The following is an 18,923-nucleotide window of genomic DNA, read 5'->3' as shown; positions in this document are numbered from 1 at the left end:
GCACCCGGTTTAAGGCAGGGCCTTTATGGGACATGAAGATCTTGTGCCCAGCAGGACTGAGTTAATGTTTCTGTTTGGAGGTCAGGCCAAAGTCAGCTGGAGCCTAGTGCCTAGTGCAGCAATTACAGTTATGTACCTAGGGTCAGTTAGCCCTCACACCTACTCAGTTGCTGGAAGTTGTTGTCCTAAGAGGGACAATAGGGCTACAATTCCCAGGGATCCCTGTGAAACAAGGTAAGCATGTTCCTTTCCAGCCAAACCCAATAGCCACGCAAATAATTGCACCTAGCATCCCACTGCAGAGCACAGTTTGTTTGTCTTGTTGGTTTATTGGCCTAGAGAGTTGGACACACACACAGTTGCGGAGATAAATATTGGTCAGTTTCTCTAAATCTGGGTCCTCACTACATAAAGAGCTAGAGTCTGTAGGATTCTAAATCTTGTGTGCGGTGGCACAAAACCAGTGGCCTTCTCACCCGACCATCACCCTTCTTCCCAGGGAACATGGGGAAAGAGGACACAAACTGCTAATAAGACTTAATGCTTTCCAAAAGACAAGATTGCAAAATCCCAAATTTCAAACATCTGAAATTTACAATATTCAAGTCCCCCAACTCTGATACACTTTAATCTCCATTTTGCCACAATCTAATTTGTTGCCCAGAACCACCAAATTCTGGAAACGGTTTTCCTAAGTCATATTTTCAAAAAAATAAATGTCTACAGTCGCAGTTCTCCCAAACTGTCCATGGTTTTAGAATTTTGACCTGTTCTGAAATTTAAATTCCCCACCTGGCCCATCCTCAACCCCTTCCATTTCCTGTGCCTTTTGCCTCAGAGGAGTGCAGGTTAAGGGTATAGGAGGACTGTCATTGCATCTGTCCCCTGCCTCCTCGGCCTTCCTCAGTCTCTCCTGTGGTTCCGCTGTGTGTGTGTGTGTGTGTGTGTGTGTGTATAGTATATATATATATAATTTGTGTGTAGATATATATATGCATTCTTTATTATGTACTTTTTTCTGCATTTTTTCTAAAGTGCCAGAAATAAGATTTGTGGGAATTTTTTTAGTGACTTTTTTTGTTTTTTTGCATTTTTCCCTGTTTTAAATTTTTTCCCCCTTAAAAATTGGAACTTGGTACATTCAGTAGGAAACTCTTCACTCGGACTGTGGCCAAGACCAAGAAAAGTGCAAAGAGACAGAGGAGGAGTGAAGGAGCCACACTCCTCCGTGGTTAACATTCAGGGAGCCTGTCAAAAATCTCCACCTTACTCTGCTAGAGGGTGAGATGGGCAGAGGATGCTCCTGTCCCTCCCCTCCAACTCACCCCCCCTCCAAAAGCCATGATCTTGCCCTTTCAACAGCTGTTAAGAGGGCAGCCATCTTGGCCCTAGAAAACAGTAGCTGGAAAAAAGCCTGCCATTTGATGACAGCAACTTTTCCCCTTTTTAAACTGCACTCCTCTAATTCCCATGTGTCATATTTGCTCCCCAAAACTGGCTCTCCCTTTGTGGGCTGTTTTTTTTTTTTTTTTGCAGGGAGGATGGCTGGGATGGGAAATGTTTATCTAATCACAGAATGGGGAGGCCCAGTTATCAAAGAGCATTAGGAGCAAACATTTCTTCAACTCCCCCACTGGAAGGAAACATAGGGACCCCTGACCAGGGTTAACTAGTGCAAATTAGGGATTAGGGACTATTTAAGGTCCCTGCAACCCATCCCTAGGCTGGGATCTTTGGGTGTGGGGAACTGAGACGAAGATGGGGTGTAAGGTGCTATTCTGGAGAGAAAGTTGGTGGGAATACCCCAAAGCCCACCACAGGAGTAGGATGGTTCCCCAAAAACCACCTGGAGTGATTGGTGAGGGAAGCAACACTGGGGAAGATGAGGGTACAGGTAAGGTTGGGAGGTCATGTGCAAATTTCGGGCTTACCGACCCATCCAACTCCCATAATTTTTCTGGCTATTTGGTCTAGTCTGGGAGAAACCATCAGGAAAACAGGGAGAAAGTAGATTTCCTTCCCCATCCCATGTGGAGCTAACTCCCTACTGGCCCCAAATCTGGTTTAGCCCAGAAGAGGCCATCTGTAGAGGCAGGAAGAGGTGTGATCTACTCACCTCTTTCACCTTGGAAGAATCTGGGGCTCACTGGATTTGGGGGTCAAGATAGGGCTAAGATTGGTGCCACCCTGGGCTGGGAAAGTGCTCAGCCATGGAACAGACAGGTAGCCCTCCCTCCAACATCTCCCTGACCTGGATTGGGAGAGGCCATCTCCAGAGTCTAGGAGTACAAGGAGGAATATGGAAGATCCAATGGCATGGAAGCCAAGGAAGGCGTGGCATCTTTACATGAAAGAAATGGACACAGAAACCCACCCTTGGGAAGAATAGAATCCAAACCCATGCTCCCAGGTGGGTGGTTGTCAGGTTTCACAATGGTCTGGTCCAGGCCCTGGGCCACAAAGAATGGAATGTGCTAGGAAGCATCTGGGCAAGGGCTTAGAGGAAGCCTCAGAATGAGGGGGGAGCATTAGGTGAGAGTGATGGTTTCCCCCTAGGTTTACAAATCAGGGGGGTAGGTTAGACATTCAGAGCTGGTGGGGGCCATGAGTAGAGATTCATTTATGTATATTGCTCAGTTGCCCCAAGGGCTGGAAAAGGGATGGGAGCTGGCCCTGCCCCTGACGGAGACCATTCCCTGGAGGAAAACTGAGGAGAACTACCGAAGATCCCTTCCCAGGAGATGGGAAAACTACAATCTCACACAAAGCAGCCTGACCCCTGAGCTCCAGGGGCCCCTGAGTCCCTGCACAACAGTGTGGAGGGGCTCCCAAGGGGCAGGGAGGCCAGGGAGCTAGTAGTGGCAGGGGATTCAGGGAAGATGGCATCTGGTGAAAGGGGGGATTGGGGTCCAGAACTCACCCCACATCTCCCTTCTGGGTTCTCTCAACCCCTGCCCTTTCCCCTTCTCCCTTAGGTGGTACTGGAGGAAGAGCTGGAGGGGGTGGAGTTGGGGGAGTAGGTGGTGCTGCTTGAGGATTGACTGCATAGCCAAAGACCCCTGGTAGGAAGGGAAGGGCCCCCCCACTCTTCTCATCAGGTAGGACCATGTTAAGAGCAACCGGGAGAGCAGCCAAGTTGCTGAAGTTGTAAGGGTAGGCAGCAAGGAGCTGGGGGCCGTAGACTAGCGGGTAGGGCTCAGGGTAGAAGGTGACTTTGGCAGCCCCCAACCCCTCCATCCGGTCCCCCTCCCCAGCTCCCACTGGCCCCTCACTCCCAGGTTTTCCCCTGCCCCCGCCAGGTTCCCGGTTGCCCCCGATCAGAGCCAGTGGAAATTCCTGCACAGGCGGGTATGCATAGGTGCCCCCTCCTGCCACCGCAGGGGGTTCCTCACCCCCCGAGATTACAGGGTCCTGGAGTGAGGCAGTCCCAGAAGCTTCATCAGCAGCAGCGCTCCCACCACCTGCCTCCCCACTGGATGAGGAGACTTGCATTTCCTGGGGGGCCTCCTCCTTGACATCCCCAGGTCTGGTGCCAGCACAGCCCTTGGAGTAGGCAATGACAGGTGTGGGGGTGCCCCCGGGCCGCTCGGCAGCATGCCTCTGCCCGTGGCGGCTCAGGGCAGCTGCCGTCTTGCACACCTTGGCACAGTGAGGGCAGGAGAAACGGGTGGTAGGCCTACGCCCAGCCCGGGAGCTATGGGAGCCCCCACCGTGGGCCTCCTGGTGCTTGCGCAGCTTCCTCGGGGTGGCAAATGTCTGGGCACAGTCCCCACAGCGGTGCCTCCGCTCGCTGCGGGCACGTCCTGCGGGGCCCTCAGCCCCTGGGGTCTCCTCCCAGCTCCTCCGCTCCAGCTTCTGTCTCCAGCGAGGCGGCCGGCGGCTTCTGGGCATCCCGTTGCCGCCACTGCTGCCCGCGCCTGCCGCTCCAGCCTTGCGCTTGGGCTTGTATGAGTAGTATGGCCTCCAGAGCTGGTCCTCGCCCCCAGCCTTCGATTCCTCCTCGTCCTCCTCGTCCTCCTCATCCTCCTCTTCATCCTCCTCACTCTCCTCCACCTCCTCTCCGCTCAGCTCCCCAGGACGCAGGTCAGTTTCTGAGATGCGGCGCTTGACGATGGCCTCTTCCCCAATTCGCACAGTGATCTGACACAGTGGCGGTGGGGCCTGTAACTGAGAGGGGCCCCGGCCAGGCCCTGCAGGGGGGCCCCCGCCCCCGCCAATGCCCCCAGCAGGCTTGGCCGTGTAGGTCAGAGTCCTTCCGGCCCGTGGGGTCCTGCCCTTGGCCTCTTCTGTGGCCATGCCGGGCCCTGCGGCTGTTGCTGGGCTGCCCGCTGTGGCTGGGCTAGTTGGTGTGGCTGCAGGCTCGGGGGGAGGGGGTGGGTACTCACGCTTTTTGGGGGGTCTTGGAGGAGCAGTGTAAGTGATGACTGAGGCGGCTTGGGCCCCCCCTGTGCTGGCTGGTCCACCCCCGGCTCCACCACTGCTACCACCTCCGTGAACAATGACAGAGGGAGCTGGGTGGGCAAAAGTGATGACAGAGGGTGGGGGGCCAGGCTGTGGGGCAGATGGGGGTCCGGGTGCTGGGCTGGCTGGCATTGCTGCAGGGGCCGGTGTGTTGAGGCTTGGAGAAAGAGAGGCCTCAGGGGCTCCCTGACTGTAGGTCTTGTAGGGCCGCTTGGCTGCCCGCATGGGGAGCAGGCGGTACAGCTTGAGGGTATTGAGTTTGGGCTTGTAGCCTCCATTGGGGGTCTTCTCACTTGCTAGGAGACCTGGGCTGATGCCATGGAAGGCTCGTTGGTGGGTCTTCAGGTTATAGTAGGTGACAAAAGTCTCCCAGCAGAAGATGCACTGGTACCTAGGTCAGGACACAGGGAACAGGCCAGGGACAGAGCCACTTGAGTCGGGCCCTGAAGCCAGGGCCTCAGCCTCCCAGGTTCCCTACCACCTTCTACTCAGACCTTAATTCTCCCAGCCTTTGCTCACTCTCATGCTGCTTTTCCCATCCTGCCAACCTCAGGAGGAGCACCAGTCCTAGCTCAGTGCCCATCCACACCGGCTGTGAGACGCTAGGCCTCAGCTGTTCCATCTGTGAACTGGAAATAATCACACACCTTACCTAACTCACAAAGCCTCTTTCTGAAGTGCAAATGACAGAATGGGGAATGTCTCCTGAGCAGAGACATGTCATGCAAGTGCTGTTGTAACTACTGATGAACATGTCTGTGCTCCCCATGGGCCCTTCCTGGGAGGACAACTTTCTCTTGCCTCTTCGGCCCTCTCCACAGCACCAAGCTAGGACATGGACGTGCGATAAACAGCAGAAGGAACTGGGGCTACAGGCAGGCGATGGGCAAGTGATGGAGAGCAGGTGAGCAGAGGCCAGTGGGTGAGCAGGCCAGCCTCACGATAGCTTTCTAAGCCCTAGGCTCTGCCCACTCCCTCCCTTGTCCATGTGGTCCCTGAATACTGACTCGACCCCTCCACCCTCACATCCCCAGCCCCCCAGGCTACTCACCTGCGCTCCCCAGTGTGCCACACCTCGTGCTTGGTGCGGTACTCAGCCAGAGCAAACACCTTCTCACAGTAGCGGCAGGGGTACTTCCTCCGCCATGAGTGTACATTGCTGTGCCTCTTCAGGCTGGACAGGGTCACGTAGGAGCGCTCACAGGCCGCGCACACATACAGCACATGGCCGCCCACCACCTTCACCACGTGCTCAGGGCCGCCTCGGAAGCCCACTGGTGGGGGCAGGGCTGAGGCATCCACTCCTGCAGGACCACTGGGGCCGGAACCCCCAGCTCCCAGCCCTGCAGATCCCCGAGTGCCGGCCCCCCGTTGGCACTGCGCCTCATGGGTCTGCAGCCGTTTGGGGTGGATGAAGCTTTTCCCACATTGGGGACAGGGGAGGGACCGCCGAGGCATGGGGGACTGCGAGTCAGAGGCCTGGGACCCAGCCCTGTCGCCCTCCCACTCCCCGGCTGGCCCAGGCCCAGACCCGAAGCTGTCGTCTTCAGGCTGTGAGGTGGCCATGGGGACTGGGCCAGGAGGTACCCAGGCATCACCTCCCTCCACCAGGCCCTGCAGGCGAGAGATGCCCAGACGCCGCCCCAGAGCTCCAATCTCAGCCACAGCTGCCCCGTCCCCTCCACCACCAGGTAGTGCAAGCCGGGCGCTATAGATGAAGTTGAGGACATCAGAGAAGGCAGCTGCCGGGACCCCTGGTAGCTCCAGGACCCGGGGTGGGGATGAAGTTGTGGGTGAGGCTGGAGGGGGAGAGGAGGAGGAAGAGGAGGAAGAGGAACAAGAGGAGGAGGAAGAGGAGGCTACTGTGGTGGCGGTAGGGTTGGGGGCTAGGCCCCCAGTAACTGGTGGGAGAGGCAGTGGGGCTGAAGCAAGCAGGGCCTCTCTGAAGAAGGGACTAGATGCAGCTAGAACGCTGCGGTGAGCAGGGAACTTGGTGTCTCCAGCTATGAGGGTGACGTCACAGAAGAGGCCACGGAGCCGCTGCTCATTGAGCTGGCGCAGGACGGCAGGGGCATGGGACGGGTCCGTCACCTCTGCTGGGGGGGGCATGGTGCCAGCCTAGATAGAGGAGAAGAGGCCAGGGGGGGGATCTCAGAGGCTGGGCTGAGGACAGGGCCCTCTAAGATCAGGGATAGTTGCTGGGAGGGTGTCGGAGGTGGCAGGTTAGAGATTAGTAGAAAGCTGACAAACTTCTGCTCACAAAAGCCAGGTAACCTTAGCCATCCATGTCTGGCCAGTGTCCACATCAGTATGTTAAACATCTGGGGCTGGAAGAGGCCAGGAATACCTCAGTCATGATGAAGGTCAAAGACTGAAAACCTCTCAAGTTGCAGACTAGAGGGGGAAACCTTGGACACCTCTCTCCCCCTGGGAGGAGGAGGAAGCCTCCAGAGCAATGAATGACCATTTCACAAGACTCCACAGTCTGACAGAATGGCTGCCCTTGCTGGCCTACTACCTTAGGTCCAATTTCTTGAGCTGCAGATCTCCTGCACCAGCTCACCTGAGAACACAGTCAACATGAAGCAGAGCGGGGGTGGCTCAGCAAGTCCCTTCTGCAGAGCTTCTTCCTTCTGTGAAGAAACAGAAACCCTGTCCTGAGGAAGGGAACTGGGAAAGAAAGGACTCCAGGAGATGGGGATGGTGCAGCATTTGGGGTCAAGAGGACGTCTGGGCTACTCTGCAGACCCTAACCCTCCCAGGAGCCTGTCAGGTTATTTGTTTAGCTGCATCCAAAGGGACCTAGGAGGTCACACAGTTAATTGCAAAGCCTTGTTCTACCAGCCCAGAGAAGTATAGGATCAAGATAATTTGCATAAGCCCAATTCACCTCAAAATAGTACAGCAGCGTAGTTCAATCTCTGTAGGTCCCGAGAGATCTACTGGACCATTCTCAAGTCCCTTTGGCCCGGTCTTCAGGGCTCAAAGGAAATCAAAGATTTGCGTGTTGTCTTTCATTATAATGGTGCATTTACATATCAAAATGGATTTGCTAGAGCTTTTTTATTGGACCAACCTGCTAGGTATTCAAATTAGGAGAGTACACAGCCTGACGGACACATGCACACACAGATGCATGCACGTGCAATGCACACTAGCCCCATAAATCTTAGAGGGGTTTCTGTCCCAGGTGCAGACAACCACCAAAGATCACGGATTCATACATGCGTGCCAGCTTGCTCCAGTCTCCAGGAGGTACTGGGAAGCCACCAAATCAGGAATGAGGAGGCTTGTGTCCCATTCCTTACTCTGAGAGCTAGTGTCTCTAGGATTTTGGTTTAAAAAGTGGGGGAAGGGACGCAACCCCTACCTCACCTCTTGCTGCTGGGAGGCTGATCCAAAAGGAATAGCAGGCAACCCAAAATGTGTGCTGTGGTAGTCACAGGTCACTGCACAGAGAACACATCACAGCCACTTCCCCTGTGGGCACAGCCAGGGCTTTGGGGTCCCATTTTTCCAGTTGAAGATCTGAATTTCAGAGCCTTACAATAACTTAGCCAAAGTCACATGAGCTGGTAATAAGTGCGCCCAGTTCACACAACTAGACCTGCTGACCTGAGCAGAACTCCTGGCCCCTCTCGCCCACCTTCCACAAAGCTTGGGAGCGATCTCCTTCCAGATGCTCTGGGTCTCTCATGTCCTCCAAAGTGGTCTCATCAGGAGTTTCATACAATTACCACTCCACCCCACAAAATGCTCTTTCCCATCATTACTCATACTATCTGGATGTAAAGACCTTCCCTCTACAGTCCATTTTACTTTCCCTAAACTCTGCTCTGACTCCTCTCCTGGAGGAGGAAGGTGGTAAAGAGGGGTGATATTCAAAAGTTCTGACAGCCCTGAATGCCAGGCCCACATTAGTCCTGGGTCAAACAAGACCTCCTACCCACTCACCTGATAGCCACCAGGACCCCCAAGAGTCAGTGCCTTACTTACCTCATTGGCTCTCTATTTTTAGATTTCCCACTTTAAATTGACAGATGATGCCCACAGATACCAGGTGATATATGCTCACCCAAGGATATATGACCACTTAATAGCAGGGCTTGGGTTTGATTTCAGGAAGTGTGGCTTCAAAGTCCTTGACACATCAGGATGGACATATTTACAGCTGTGATATTGTGATATAATAAGAAATACATACATTTGGTCTCATCCCCATTCCTGACACAGAGCTCCCCAAACTCTTACAAGCTCCCAAGTGATAGGGATGCTAGGAGCATCTTATGTTCTAAGATTTGGTCTTTGACCCTGGTTCCTGACACCAAGCTCCTAAAGCCCTTAGAATTTCTGGGTGATGGGAACATCTTTTGTTCTATGAGGTGATTCTGGGTGGACTCCTGGATGGCTTCAGGAGGGTGGCTGGTCTCCAGAGAGACCAAGCCGTGCTTAGAAACCCTCCTACCCAACCCTAACCTTTGGGGAGGGGAGAGGACCTCAAATTGAGTTAATGATCAATCATGCCTACATGATGAAGCCTTCATAAAAATCCATAAACTTTGGAGTTCAGAGAGCTTCAGGTTGGTAAACACATCCACACAGCACACCCCAACTTTGTGGTGACAGAAGCTCCTGCACTCGGGACCATTCCTGGCCTCACCCTATGTATCTCTTCATTTGGTTGTTCATCTGTATCATCATATCCTTTATTATATAATAAACCAGTAACCGTGTTTACCTCAGTTCTCTGCGCCATTTTAGCAAATTACTGAATCTAAGGAGGGGGTCATGGGAAACCCCAATTTGAAGCTGGTCAGTCAGAAGTCCCAAGCTTGTGCTTGGCATCTGAAGTAGGGGAAGTGTTTGTGGGACAGAGCGCTTAACCTGTTGGATCTGACACTATGTCCGAGAATACAGTAGCAGCATTGAATTGAATTGTAGGACACTCACCTTGTTTCACTGAACTGGTGTGGGAAAAACCCACACATTTGGTGTCAGAAGTAAACATTTCTGGTGTTTGTGTTTGAGTAGAGCGTATAGAAAAAGTTGTGTTTTTCTTTCAAGAGCACCCACTAGGGCCCCTGTTAGCCCATCTACTACCTTTGTGAAAATTAAAGGGGAAAAAATTAGAGAACAGGCCCCTTCGTCCAGGAAGCAGCAGCTCTACCGAGGTGAGCAAAACAAAGCTTGGATGCCAGGCCTCCACTCACTCCCTTGGCCAGGCCTGACCCCCCTGCACAGCCATACGGGCTTGGTGCCTACTGAGGTGTGGCTGTGTGCTGCCTGCCAACATAATTGGATGAGGCCTCTCAGGGCTTCTTGGAACCACCGAGGCCACAGCTGGCCTGGCCCTTAGAGATCACCTAGAATCATCATCATGGTACGTACAGTCGCCATTTATTAAATACTTATTGTGACCTAAGTATAATGCTAAGCATTTTATCTGCATCATCTCATTTCAAAACCCAAAAGGGCCACAGTGAGGCACGGGCTGTCATCAATCCATTGTACATGTGAGGAAACTGAGGCTTCACATCCTCTGTATTACTCACTTTCAGGTAGAGAGTAATGTGATGGCACGGTGATCTGCCCCTGGTTTCACTGCTAACCAGGTCAGGATTTGGATCCAGCTCTCTTAGTGCAACCGTCCCATCACTGGCCATGGCCTATAAGGGTCCATTATCATTACAAGGGAGGTGGAAAAGACACTAGCTCTCTGACCCAGAGCCAGTTAGTAATTTTTCTGCATCTCAGTTACCTCATCTATAAGATGAGGATAATGAAGAGGTCTAACTTCACAGGACTGTTTTGGGAATGTTAAATGAGTGAGTAACTGGCAGCATCTGGCAGAGTGCCTGGCACACAGGAAGTTCTCACAAAGTGCTAGCTCTTATTATCATCTTGGACCTCAGTCCTGGGAAATGTTGGGGGGGAAGTGGTAAAGAAAAACAGGCAGCACTCAGGCTTCATGGTAAGTTTGGTGGCTGTGGTTTTTAGTTTTTATTTTTACTGTTTTTTCTACTCTTGACTGGCTGTGTGATCTTAGAGGCATGACTGAGGAGGGGATCTGAGCGCTACTACCAGACACACTCCGCATCTAGCTGTTCCCTGCTGGGAATGTCCTCAGACAGCCTCATGCCTTGCTGCCCTACCTCCTTTAAGCCTTGATTCAAAAGTTATCTTCCCCTGGAGGCCTCCCTGGCCACCCCCTACCTCCCTGAATTTCCTGTCCCTCTCCCCTACTTTATTTTTCTCCTTGGCATTTCATAAAATACATTGTTAATTTACCTTTACAATGTAAGCTCCAAGGGAGGGAGAGATTCTCATCCGCTTGTTCACTGCTTTCTCCAGTGCTTAGAACAGTCTCTGGTATGTAATTTTTTTGACAAATGAATGAACCTACCTTCTTCATAGTCTGCCTGGAGTCTGTCCACCCTCAAAAAGGAAGCTATCCTCAATGCCAGAATGAGCTGGCTAGGAGCTGGGAGTGATGAATTTAACTTCACCACTTCTGGGACATTCATGCTTTCCCTTCCATACGGTGCCTCATTTAATGATTTCCTCAAAATGGCTACCCAATTTTAAAGCTGAGGAAACTGAGGCTCACAGAGGCGTATACTTGCTCAAGGTCACACGGCTGTGAGCAGCAGAGTCAAAATTCAAATCCAGGCCTGTGTGAATCCAGGCAGTTTTTCACTCTGCCATACTGCCAGGTCCTGCTGTGAAGGGCCCTGTGGCTGGCCAGAGCTTACAGAAATCACCATGTGAGGGCTCCTGTGGTAAGTACTTTGGGGTTCAAATAATAAGGGTCCATTATTATTACAAGAGAGGTGGAAAAGGCACGGCCCTTTCCTTTGCTCCCCAAATCCAGCAGTCACCATGTCTGGCTGAATCTGTGGCCCAGCTTGGCGATGGCTCTGGAAGCCTTTCCTTCAACCCGCCTCTGGCCTCCAAACTAGCTCAGGTCCTTGTTAACACTCACATGCTCCAGGGTTCTCTTGCCTTCAGGCTTACCTTTCACCTCACTAAGGGTCAATGTCGCCATCAAAGTCTCAGGTGGTATCACTCCTGGGCTTGGAAACCTTCACTGGTCCCTGTTCACTTTAAAATAAAGCTCACATTTCTCAGCCAGGCATTCAAGGTATAACTGCAGTCTTCCTTTCTAACCATGCCTTATGTTTGTTTTCCTGCAAGCACCTGGTGTGCTCTCCAAACTCAACATGTTCCATGCCTCTGTGCCTTTGCCTATACTGGTGCCCCCGCTGCAAATGCAACCTTTCCCTAACCTCTCCTGCAAATTCCTCCAAAATGGTTAGATCTAACTCAAATGCCACCTCCCGCATGGCCAGCTTTGACCCACGGGACAAGGGCAATCTTTCTTTTGCTTGGCTCATCAACATTTTGTGTCCCCGTGGCCAGCACCCAGCAGCAGATATTAGGTTCTCACTCTCCATGCTGGGACTCCCTGAGTCACTGTCGAAGACACTAGTCTTCTGGAGTGGATTGGTGCAGGTGCTAAGTTCTGTGGAAATTGGGAAGGTGTGTGTGTGTGTAGTGGATGCACAGAGGCCCACAGAAAGCTTCAGAAGGGCAGCAGAGGACAGCATATAAGAGCCCAAGGTCTGGAACCTGACTGCCTGGGTTCAAATCCAGCTTTTCCTCTTACTACTAAGAGGCTTTGAGCTAAATTACTTAATTCTCAGGGCCTCACCTGTCTCATCTGAAAAAGGGAGATGTCCACTGGACATTTTGAAGACCAAATGAGTGACCACATGTAAAAGCACTGAGAACAATGCCTGCTGTAAGTGTGAAGTAAGTGTTTACCGCTATTGTTACTAGCAAGGCTTTGGAGAGGGGGATCCACAGTGGCTGGCACAGGACAGCCCCCAGACTGGAGCTACTTTCCAGGTATGTTTCCCATGTGTTACTCACTTACACCCCTGTCAGAAGATAGGCAGGGCAGGTAATTAGCCCCATTTTACAGATGAGGAATGGAGGCTCACTCGGGGAAAGTGCCAGTGAGGAAGTTGTAGAGCCAGAGCTCCTCAGTTCTAGTCTAGGCCTCCACCAGGCTGTCATGCACCTGTTGTGCAGGCCTCACCCAGTAGCCAGCACCCCCACCCCACCCCCACATCATGCAGGAAGGCCTGGCCATAGTGCCCTCCTCGCCCCCCCATGCATACCCACCCTCCCAGCCAGGCCAGGCACAGTGCACGGAGCAGTGCACACTTGGAGCACAGCCCCCACCCCTCCACATTTATAGAAGGGCACAGGCCCCAAAGGTGAGGAAAACCTGTTCTGAGGAATCTGCCTAGCGAGCGAATTCTGTTCCCAGACCCTTCCACAGTCGCAGGACAGCCCAGTGTGCGTCATAGAAGAGACAGAAAAGCAGAGATACCCGCAAGGGGGGCAGAGAGAGGGTGAAGCAGGAGGAGGAGACAGAACTTCGTGTTTCTTTTTTCCATTTCAGTGACAAGAGTCACACCCGGTCTTTACATAAACATGGCCAAGGAGCCACCCTGTTCAAGTTCAGTTTCCTTGCAGCCGCCAGGCCTCTTCTCCCAGTGACCCTGACGCTCTGGGCAGCCAGTAAGGGGCAAGCAGACAGACCCTGCACAAAGACTAGCTGGGCCACCCTGACAACACCCATGCCTCCTGCCTGCTGCCCTTGCTCTGCCTCATATTTATCTCTCTGTGTTCTTCACAACAGATCCCCACAGCAGCCCCAAACGGCCACTTAAACACACAGAAGGCAGGCACGCATGCACGCTGTGCACGCACAGCTTGTGGCTGATCTCTCCCGTCTGAGGCCCACATTGCCCTTGTCACGCCACCTCCCTCCCCACAAGTGTTTTCTGACCAGCTCGCCTCCCAGTCCAACAGCACAGACAGGCTCCTACAAACAATGTCACAAAAGAATCCCGTAGAGAATGTTGCAAACCACAGCCTTCCCTTTGCTCGGGTGCCCATGGTCCCATAAATGTAACCTGCACATTCCACCCAGAACCCCTCACAACAGTGCCAGCTGCCCTATCTGCACCTGAATCACACCCTGGGGTTTCTCACTTCCCACAGGATCCATGGGACCTGAGTTCTGGACATGCACCCTGCATGCAACTGGCTCATCACACAGACACACAAACCCATCCAGTGGGCCATCCTTGCTAAGACTGGACCACACCTCATGCAGGGCCACAGAAATGGAACCCAGACGGACACCTTCCAACTCAAAGGTACACAACTGCCCCTTCCAACTGTGCACATACACCCTCACTCCGGTGCCCTTCACAGCACATACACCATGCCAGCTATGCAGAAAACAACAGTTCATAAATAGTTCATATGTGCAGCACAAAGCACATACGTGCATGAAAACACATGCTGGTAAAAAAACATACAGAAAACAGCACATCTAACAAACTCCGTGTATATCGTGCCCTGCTTCGAATGCGGACCTGTCACCCAAAGCCACAAGGCCACATCTTGTAATTCTGCCCCAAGGCACTGGACACCCCTCCCTCTGAATTTTTGTCCCCATGGCCCACGCAGGGCCCTACCCAGACCCCTTGCTGCCAGACTAGAGGACAGTAGTGTCCAGGAGAGGTTTACCTTGCCCCACAACACAGCAGGAGTCACACAATAGCCAGGACTCACAGCCACAACCCTGCCCCGACGGCACGGCGGCTCCAGGGCCCCTGTTCGCTGGCGCACCCCACACACCCCAACTCTGGGGCGCTTGGCGGCCACCCCTCCCCCTCTCTGGCTGGCTCCTACGCCATCGCCCTCCCAGCAGCTTACAGCGCCGGCCCAGGCTCACACCCGCCCCACCCCACCCCCAACCTGCCCCACGGGGGGAGGGGGACGCTAGGCTGCAGAATTAACCCTTCAAATGGGGTGGGAGCGCGGCCCTTTCCACGGGCCCAGGCGATCGCGCCCCCACTGCCGTGGCCGGGTCGGACGCCTACCAGGGCCCCCTTAGTTGCCCCCCCTCAGCGCGGTGCGCGCCGGGAGGCGGGGCCAGGTTCAGCCCCCGACCCCTGAGCCCCCAGGTCAACCCCAAAGGGGAGCGGGCGCGGCGCAGCGCAGCTGGGACGGGGCCCAGCTGGTGGCTCCGGTCCACCCTGGCCCTGCCCGGTTTGCCCCGGGGCCCACCTGACTGCGATGGCGCCGCGTCCGCCAGGCCCGGCTCATCACCGTGGCCGCCCCCGGCCGCTCGGGTTTCGCCCACCTCCGGCTCCGGCTCCGGCTCCGGCCCAGGCACCCCCAGCGCCCGGCCCCGGCCCGGCCCCGCTGCCGCCGCCGCCGCTGACATCATCGGCTCCCCCCGCCCCGGTCCTACCCCCACCTCCACCCCCGGAAACAGTACCCCCCCAGCGCCGCCGCCGCCACCGCCGAGAGGAGGCCGGCGCAGCGCAGCCGACACCGACGCGAGGCTCTGGGGCTCCGGCTCCGGGTGAGCGCGCCCGACGGCCCTCGTCCGGACCGACCTCTGGGAGGGGACGGCGCCGGGCAAGGCCGCCAGACGGCTGGGCACCGAGCAGGGAGCGGGTCTGGCGGCAGAACCCCCCACCACGCCGCACGACCACCCGCTCCCTGGGAAGGGACTCCCCGCCCTCCCGCTCGCCCTTCACTGATCAGTGCACTCCGCCCAGAGTACGCACACCCTCTCCGCCGACACACAACATGGCAGGCTCACAATCAGGCGCAGTGGGACCCGCAGACCCAGGCTCAGCAATACGGGGTAGCCCTGGATACACACACACACACACACACCCTCCCTAGAAACGCACAGAGGCCCCCTCCAGGCCGCGGGCCACGAAGGCCCCGGCCCTCCAGAACGGTCATACATAAATGACTACCAGTGCAGATAAACACGCAGCTTGGTATTTTGTCCCCACCGGCCAGATATAGCCACATCTATACACTTGTGCGTAAACGCAGAGGTCTTGATATGCGCCTCCTGGGACAGCACCAACAAAACACCAGGTGGAAGCACAGACAGAAGAGACCCATTCCTGAAACTCCAGAGGGACAGTCCCTGAGACTCCTCCCTGGTGTTCAAAAATTGACAGCTCAGGAGAAAGAGGAGCCAGTACTCAAATTCTTTCTCTAAAACCCCTCTGAAACAAGGTGACACATAAACAAATTAATTTAAAATCAAACACTTCTCATGACAGAGCTAGTTATAAAGAGAAAAAAACAGAACCAGATGAACTTTGGAGTTACAGACATAAAGCCCCAGGAGTGGGGAACAATGAGAAAATAGGTCCACCCCCACCTCAGGAAGGCTCTAGGGAAGAACCCTACCCCCACTCTAACCAGGTCACAAGGGCTGGAACTCTGAAGGGCCCGGGTTCCCCTAAGCCAGGAGGAGAGGAAGAAGTCCAAGGGAAGATGGTGAGTGTAGGGGCCAGGGAGGCATAGCCCATTCTCTGTAGCTCCTGGCTGCCCCCTATCCTCCTCCCCTAACACTTCCCAGCTGCCCTAGAGACATCCACAAATGAAATTTATAATGGTGTACTAAGACGTCCCTGGAACCTGTGACATCACACAGACACACAGCATCTGAAGCCACCTCCCCTTCCTCAAACCAACAGAGCATCCCTGGATCCTCTTTATCTCCTCCCATGAACAACTTTAAAACAAACAATGCTCCAGGACTGCTTACTCCCTGTTTCCTGCTTCAGAGGCTCAAGGCCTCATTCATTTTTCAGGCCCATTCCAGCTCCCAGGAATTCCTGGGCAAGACAGCCTGGCCCTCTATTGTCCCACAGGGTCCTAGACCCCAACCTGGCATTTGTCCTGTCCCAGATCCCCTGGGCTGTGGCTGCCCTAATACCCGAGCTCCTTTCTCCCTAACAGGCTGGCAGTCACCCCTACTTCAACCTGCTGGACTTCACCCAGCCATCGCCACCCTCCACTCTGCCCTACCTCCCCTCGAACCAGCACTGCTGGCCCTCTGATGCCACCAAGGGTTTGCTTGTAGTCCTGCTGGGCGGGGGCCTCCTTGCTGGCTTTGCGGGTGCCTTGTTCCGTATGGTTTACCAACCTTCCCACTTACCCCCACTGGAGCTGCTCATCTGCTACTTAAACTGCATGGTGACCCAAGGGTGGGACCTCCTGATGTCCCGGGCGAGGTCTGCCTCCATGTCCTGCTCAATGTCCTCAGCATGGGATGTGCCTACAGTGCAGTTCAGTTGATACCTGCTGGTGATGCAGCCACCATCTGCAAAGTTTCTTCTTCTGTCTGCTCTGCTCTCCTTGCCCTCTGCCTTGAGAGCCAGGGTCTCAGCAGCTATGACTGATGCTGCTTGTTGAGCAGCACCTTGAGACTAATCATCATTGTGGGATCTGGACTAAGGACACTGCTGGAGGGAACCATGGGCTTGTACACTGCCAGGGGCTACAGACTCGCTTTCCTGGGTGGCCTCACACTGTCACTGGGGTTTCCCATGTGTCGCTCCCTGGACTTCCCCTCTTGCCTATCAACAGTTTGGCTTCCTGTTTGGCTTGGTGGGGTTGATGGTCTCTGTGCCAGGTCTCTTTGTGATGCAGACCCCCATGCTGCCCAATGATCCTCTGAGTTGGAGCTGTGTGGGGGCAATGGGGATCCTTGTCATGGTCTCCTTTGTGTGTGTGAGCTATGCTGTCACCAAGGTCCGCCCTGCTCTGGTGTGTGCTCTCCTGCACTCTGAGGTGGCGGTAGCCCTGTTGCTGCAGTATTATATGCTCTGTGAGACTGTGGCACCCTCTGACATCATGGGGGCAGGGGTCATGTTAGTCAGCATTGCCATCATGACTGCCCAGAACCTCAGGTGTGAGAGGGAAGGGCAGGGGGAGGAGCAAGATTGAATTTAAGAGCCTGAAGGTCAGGGTGTGATGTGGGGGGGGGGGGCAGGGGTAAATAGCAGGAGAGACTGCAATACAAACATGGGAGAACAAGTGCCTGAAAAAGAACTGGTGTGGGAGAGGGACACCCCTTGGAGTCAAAGGTGACTTGGGGACTTGGTGGAGAGGGACCTTCCAGAAGACCTGAAACTGATAGGGAAATATTTACAAGGTCAGCAATCTAGTCCAGGTGGCTCCCTTCTGCTTCTAACCTAGGACTGATGGGGAGTCTGTCCCCTGCTACAGCACTCATAAAACCCCCACCCCCACCCCCGCAGGGCTGGAGAGCTTCTAACCTAGTGGTTCCCCCCTCCCCTTTATTCCTCTCTCCACTAGGTACTCACTCCCCCAATTCCCTTTTCCCCTTGCTTGCTGTGCACATAGAAATGTTGCAGATATGGAAGCAGAAAGATATATATTGCTCCCCTTGCCTCTGTTTGGGGCTCAAACCTTGGTAGAATACTCCCCTCTCAGACCGCTGGTGTAAAATAAAACCTCAAAACTCCAAGACCTCCGAGTGCCACTTGGTTCTTCTATCAGCAATCCAGTCCAGGTTTTTCAGGTTTTCCGTGACAAAACAAGCCTGGGGACCAAGAAATGTGGAGTCTAGGTTGGGGCTTGAAAATCAGGGCATAACTAAAGGGTAAGTGAAATCTGCAGAGCAAATCAAAGGGGCTGAGCCAGCCAGGCCATGAGCCATGGGAAGGATTTTTCCCTCAGTAGCAGAGAGAAGAGCACTGTGGCTGGAGTGTTGGGGGCTTTCAGGCAAACAGAGCAAGCAGCTAGAGGTATGGAGTGTGCCTTTTTTCCGAGCAATGGTTTTCCTTCCTTGTAATTATGCCTCTCCATCTGTTGGGGGAGCATTATGTATTTTCCTCGGTCCTTGTCCGCGCCACGACAGAGACACAGTGAAGCAGAGTAAAGTTTTATTTAAAGTTACTTAGAGAAAAAGTGCAGCAGGCAACCTCAGCGAGGAAAGGCGTCCTGAAAGGTTGGAGAGAGAGAGTTTGAGATTAAAAGGTTATGCACTTAGAAAGTGTGGGCGACCTCAGAGAGAGGAGCACCCTGAAAGGTAGAGGGTTCCCCCTTTTAAGGTTTCTTCAGGAATGTGACTAAGGGCTAGGGGTGCAGACCTGTTAAATGGTTTTTGAATACTTAGAATTAACTTAACACAAGGAACTGCCTGCTCTGATTTTTCCAGCTTCTTGGTCTGGGAGCATATCTAACAAGACTGCCTGCCCAGCCCCCAAGGTGGGCTGAGTTATTGTCTGTTTACTTCTTAACTTCCTGGGTGTTAAAATGCAATCTTATCTTTAAGATGGAATCCTTCCTGCCTTTTACTGTGTTCTCTATGGCTGGGCCTGCATGCTAAATTAGTTGCCTAGGTGTAAACAACTTGATTAGGGCCAAAGGAGAAAAAAACAGTATATAGGTAAAATTATAAAATAAGCTGGGTCTGCATGATTAACACAATAAAGACATGGGCTATGCTGAGGTACCTCCTTTATCTGGGGAATATTCAAACATTCCAGGCCAAGTTGCTCCTGGCTTTTTGAGCTTTAACTGATTAACTC

The 18,923-nt window shown here is 53.7% G+C and overlaps 2 protein-coding genes across 4 annotated transcripts; one reads left to right on the top strand and one right to left on the bottom strand.

The window, feature by feature from the left end:
• Positions 1–304: 304 nt before the first annotated feature.
• Positions 305–14,783, bottom strand: ZBTB4 (zinc finger and BTB domain containing 4). 3 transcript variants are annotated; one of them, XM_037026676.2, is made up of 4 exons: positions 14,614–14,783; positions 7,025–7,094; positions 5,513–6,579; positions 305–4,852 (listed from the first exon to the last, which is right to left on the bottom strand). In XM_037026676.2, the coding sequence occupies exons 3-4, from the start codon at positions 6,568–6,570 to the stop codon at positions 2,917–2,919; spliced, it is 2,994 nt and encodes a 997-aa protein (XP_036882571.1). In that variant the 5' UTR covers positions 6,571–6,579; positions 7,025–7,094; positions 14,614–14,783; the 3' UTR covers positions 305–2,916. The 3 variants fall into 3 exon arrangements, with proteins under 3 accessions (XP_036882571.1, XP_017530688.1, XP_017530687.1); XM_017675199.3 differs by lacking the exon at positions 14,614–14,783 and adding an exon at positions 14,071–14,219; XM_017675198.3 differs by lacking the exon at positions 14,614–14,783 and adding an exon at positions 7,837–12,558.
• Positions 14,623–17,674, top strand: SLC35G6 (solute carrier family 35 member G6). Its single transcript, XM_037026974.2, is given in 4 exon segments — positions 14,623–15,114; positions 16,324–16,543; positions 16,546–16,955; positions 16,957–17,674. Coding segments are annotated over 4 exon segments (1,479 nt in total). The 3' UTR covers positions 17,314–17,674.
• The last annotated feature ends 1,249 nt before the right edge of the window (positions 17,675–18,923 follow it).

This window comes from Manis javanica, chromosome 4 (genome assembly GCF_040802235.1).
Source record: "Manis javanica isolate MJ-LG chromosome 4, MJ_LKY, whole genome shotgun sequence".
Lineage (NCBI taxonomy): Eukaryota > Metazoa > Chordata > Mammalia > Pholidota > Manidae > Manis > Manis javanica.
Note: the sequence above shows the minus strand (reverse complement) of the source record. Positions and strands in the feature narration are given on the sequence as shown.